This window comes from Kryptolebias marmoratus, linkage group LG6, assembly GCF_001649575.2.
Source record: "Kryptolebias marmoratus isolate JLee-2015 linkage group LG6, ASM164957v2, whole genome shotgun sequence".
In the NCBI taxonomy this organism is placed as follows: Eukaryota; Metazoa; Chordata; class Actinopteri; order Cyprinodontiformes; family Rivulidae; genus Kryptolebias; species Kryptolebias marmoratus.
The window spans coordinates 28,945,534-28,950,783 of NC_051435.1; the positions used below are offsets into that span (position 1 = coordinate 28,945,534).

At 38.4% G+C, this 5,250-nt stretch overlaps 1 protein-coding gene across 2 annotated transcripts in view; it reads right to left on the reverse strand.

Annotated features, from left to right (window-relative positions):
• Positions 1 to 566, reverse strand: part of saraf (store-operated calcium entry-associated regulatory factor) — an 18,358-nt gene extending 17,792 nt beyond the window's left edge. For both annotated transcript variants that reach the window (XM_017434687.3, XM_017434686.3), the window contains exon 1: positions 335 to 566. In XM_017434687.3, the coding sequence (XP_017290176.1) occupies positions 335 to 419 (85 nt within the window). In that variant the 5' untranslated portion in view covers positions 420 to 566. The remainder of the gene's footprint in view (positions 1 to 334) is intronic.
• Between the last annotated feature and the right edge of the window lie 4,684 nt (positions 567 to 5,250).

A 5,250-nucleotide genomic window follows, 5' to 3' on the forward strand; every position in this document is an offset into this window, starting at 1 on the left:
TGATAAATCCTATAGTTAAGGTTGGTTTAGGTTTCCTGAGCTCTCCCTTAGTTATACTGTTATAGGCTGAGGCTGCTGGAGGATAAATTAACCACATTTCCTCGCTCTGCTGCTGTCTTTACTTTCTCTACTGTAATTATTTCTGTCATTAACATGTTTTTCTTTCTTTCTTCCAGTAGAAACTCCACCTGGAGCAGTCATTCTGTGTTTGTCTGTGTCTCCATCCTGTCCTCTAACCCCAGTCGACCGAAGCAGGTGTAATTCGTGAGATATTTTTCCAAAAGTACAGAGAAACGAACAAATATACTGACATGAACACCAATGAAGAACCTACCGTCGGTCCAGCTGTCGATGAGTGTTACTGACAACCACAGCGCCAGAAGTGTTGTCAGAAACGCTCTCAGCTCGTGTCCGCCCATGATTCCTTCAACAATTTGAATTATTCTTACAGGGAAAACGCCCAAACCGGCATTACATTTCTTTTAACAAGAGACCATGGTTTTATTCCAGACAAGAGTTACAACGTGTCCACCATCGACATTAACTAATGTTTACTTCCGGGTGCGTGAGCTGTGGTTTTGGTTCTTCCGCCCAGCTTTATAGCGCATTACCGCCACCTGCTGGCTAAAAGTGAGATCAGATCATGAGTGAGTGGGAGGAGTGTGGGGCAAGGATGCTGTCAAAAATAAAGGCAGAAATGTGCACATATTAGTCAATAGTTGTGCAGAACTAAAATCTGTAAACTATTAAATAAGGTAAATCACATACAAAACTTGTGTCACATGTTTTCTCAGTTTAATAAGTGACAACTTCATGAACTTACAAATACAAAGTTCAAGTTTACAGATGTTGTTTATTCTTTATGAATACAAAATACTAGGACTGTTTGTGAATATGATTTTCTTCCTTTGAGAATACAAATTTACAACAGTGATCTGAGGTCACGGGGTCACAGGCTAGTTAACGGAGCACAGAATACAAAGATTTGCATTAAGCATGCCCGTAAATGCTTCTTTCAACTCAGCGCTGAGATGACAGACCAAGAAACAACAGAACAAAGTGAGGTAAAACATTTCATTAAAAAATCTGTACAAAGCTGTTTGTTTTAAAAATCATAAAGCCATAAATGTGATAGGTTGAAGACTGATTGCTGTTATTTATCCAGCAGTGTCACACCCACGCTCTCCTCTCGTTCTAATAAACTGCTGAGAGAGAAGCAATATAAAATCACTTCTTTTCCCCACTTTACAGGTAATACTAGTCCAAACATTGCATATTTGTATCCTGTATATTGTAAAGACATTTTATAAATAATCATTTATTATTTTTGTAAACTTTAGAAGCAATTTTTAGTTTTATGAGTAGTTTTAATGTAGCGTTTCTGTGCGTTTGTGCTCTGTTGGATAATTGCCGTTGGACTCACAGAAAAACTAGGAACCTGTTTGTTATTTTACTGTTCAGAAAATATGCAAACACTGATATTTGACAGTTCAATATTTTTGCTTTATTATTTAAGTTTTTTTCACTGTATGATTGACTAACATGTATTTTAAAGTCATTCTAATAAACTGTTGAGAGAGAAGCAACATAAAATCACTTCCATGATTCTTTTCCCCTCTTTACAGGAGTGTTACATATAGTTAATAGACAATGTGCAGCATTACTTAGTAAGTTTATCATCGCTAACTGAATGTACTTGTACACGCAGGTAGGAATCACAGATTCTTTTCCTGCTGTTTAGTTGTAGACACCTTCAGCTGTTTTGAATGTTTAATTATCCTATTATCCACATCTTATCTAATTTATAGTTTGTCATCGGCCCCCTGTGCACAAATATTTGTTCAGCCACATACAGCTATAATAATAATAATAATAATAATAATAATAATAATAATAATAATAATAATAATAATAATAATAATAATAATTGGATTCCATTTATAGGGGGGAAAAAAATCAGATTTATAAAACCATGCGTATGCACACCAGCAACAACTTCTCTTTATAAATCACACCTGTACCTAAATGTTTGTGCACACGGTCCCTCCTCAGGTTCTGCCCTCCACATCCCTGCAGAGCCTTCTGAACCTCCAGCGCCTGCCAAGTCTGCCTCCAGGAGAGTCGGCGATGACGATGCTCCACCCGTCAGTGCCTCCGAGGAGGTGGAGGTCGACACCTATCACCAGGTCGTTCTCGAGCCACCAGGTTTATCGTGCCCCCCAGGATGTCCACCTCCAGGGTTTTCTGGCCCCTCGGGATTCCCTGCTTTTGAGTCCCCCAGAGGGTCGCCTTGCTCCGGTCTGCTCCGCCTCGCACCCGGGCCGTTCACCCGAACTCTTGCCCCGCCGTGGACAGCGCCCGGGTCATCCACCTGAACCCTGGTCCCTTTGTGGATGACACCCAGGTCCCCCACCTGAATTTTGATTTCTTTTGTTTTGCTTTGCTCCCCTGGCCTTTTGCCTGGTCGGTTTTTTGTTGATTTTGTGCCCTCCATCCTTTCTTTTTGTTCCCCCCCCCCACCACCCTCCTGTTTTAGTTTTTTTTTTTTTTCTTTGTGATTTCTTTTGCATTTTGGGTTATTGTTTTCATGTTTCTGCCTTTTGTGTTCTGTCATCATTTACTTCTCTGTTTATCTCTTGTCTTCCTGCCACGCCCATCTTCACCTGTTGCTAATTGTAATCACTCACCTGTGCCCACTTCCCCTAATGACCCTCAGCTTTAAAACCTGCTCACTTTCTTCACTTCCCCGTTGGTTCATTGTCTCTGGTATGTCTCTTGTCTTCTGGTCGCCTCGCCTCGCCTCGCCTCGCCTCGCCTCGCCTCGCCTCGCCTCGCCTCGCGTTGTGTTTGTATTTTGTTAAGTTTAGTTTTGCTGCCTCACCAGCCATTTGTTTTTGTTTGTTTATTTAAAAATAAATTTTTGTTTAATTAAGATGAGTCTGCGCTCAGACATACTCATTTTAAAAAATGGACGGTAAGATTGGCTATAAATGATTTGTATGGCATAGATTGATTTTTATTATGAATGTATCTTAAATATTTACACAAAATTAACAGTGATACTTCATTCGGGATTATTACTGTCCTACATTTTCACCTTTCTTATAATTTCTTGTTTTATTTTGATGTTTATTTTATTTCACATTGTTTCTCCAACACTGATTCATTGATGGCCTGCGCTGCCTCTAAGAGCATATTCTGTGTAAAAAAAAAAAAAAAAAAAAAAAAAAAAAACTTAAAAAAAGAGCTTGGAAACAGTTCACCTTTAAAGACGGCACCTTAAAGAGGCCATTTATTTTCATGACAATCAAGGTATCATTGAAATTATTTGTATTTATAAAAACGTTAATATCATTTGTAGTATATATTGCCATTTTTAATAATCTATATCTCTTTTGAAGAGAAATTTGTTGTTTGCTTCTGTAAGGACGGAAAGCAAGCACCAAGGAGCCACCACCATTGCCCAATGTGCAAATCTGCAGTTATCACTAGATCTCCAAACTGCATTCGGCACTTATATGACATACATGGTAGGTACTCTTGAAGCATAGACATATTTTTATCTTCATGTTGAACAACATCATGAAGCATTACACTAACTAAAATTCAAAGTACTCACATGTTCTGAAAGGTTCCTGTTCAAGGTTTATCAGAATGTGTTAAGTTATTGTTGTCTGTCTCCTGCAGGTACTGCAGCACAGAAACAAAAAGGTAAAGCATGGTTATTGTTCTTCATCATCGGTTGTTTTTACACATATTTCTCCACATTCTGATTGTCCCGTGGATTATAAAAGTTGCACTGACATACTTTTTTGGCTTTTATGAAGGCTTTACAGTTCACAATGAACTATTATTATTTATCACACCACATGGAATCTATTTGCAGACACTACATTTTTAAACTGGAGTCTGAATATTTTCAAATAATTACATTTTCACTGTCCTCTCCGATCCTCCCCAAGATTACTTGTCGTAATAAGCAATCCTTTGTTCATATTATAAGTGTGAAATGTAGCTATTTTCTTGCACAACATACTTGATAACTGCACTATCTTGTACTACAGCAGGTGTACATCATTTAATATCGCAGACAAAAAGTACAGTCTTGTTAGAGGTCTCAGAGGGACTCAATTCAAATTCTATTAAAGTATACTATATTCATCACAAAAGGGAAATAAATAATAGTATCGGAGCACATGTCTGAATTGTCTTTGTACTCTCTTTTGACTAGATCCTCCCTTTTGTTTTTGCTGGGAGCTAATTATTCTACACAGGTACATAACAAGTTAAAAAATTTTAGTTTTTAGTGTCAAACATTTTCTGATTGAGGTTCGAGCCAAGCTAGTTCTGGGTTAAAGTGTACCGGGAGGGAGTGACATGATGTAATCATGGCATCATCAGGACGTCCTATTAAGTGAGCGTTTTGTCAATGAAATTGTCTATTACAGTATCTTTTGGTTATATGTTTTGTTTTGTTTTTTTTTGTTTCCTTTCCAGGTTTGCGGTAATAGGAATTTGAGTTAGAAGTAATTGTTTAGAGATGTTTGTGTGGCGTTGTCTTCTTGTGGGCGGAGCCTGTGGCTATAAAAGTGGGCTCAGGTAGTCAGTCAGAGATGAGACTCCCAACAGGTCACACTGAAGGTGATGGACGTTTTGAGCTGTTCTGGAGGTAATGCTGTTCATTTGTTCTCTATTTTTAACCTGCCTGGATATCCACTGTAAATATGAAGCACTGTTCTCCACCTTTTTTCACCTGAGGATGAGCACAACAAACACCTAAAGTTGAACTACGGCAATGACTGATCCATTTTTTGTCAAAGTCATAACAGAGTCCCGCCACATTCTGTAATTACATTTGTTGTTGTTTCTGATTACGGTTTACGTGTCCTTTCCTTCCCTCGCCTTTTTTTGTCTTCAGCTAACTGTTGTTCACTTATTTGATGGCATTGATTTCAAAATATCTTTTTGTCTTTCAGAAAGTCCTGTCACATCCATGAGGGGAAAAAAGTCAAGCTCACAGATGACAAAGATAACCTTGGCAGACCACACTGCACATCTTTGTTAGGTTCATACAATAACCTTCAAAGGCATATTAGGGAAGTGCATCCCATTGAAACCACCCCTATGATTTGTGTGGACCTTGTATGTCACTCCAAAACATGATCACAGTCCTGTTTTTCCTATTTATGTGCTGAAGTCAACAAACCCACCAAAACTTGACTGCGAAATGGAAAATTGTCACAAGTCCAG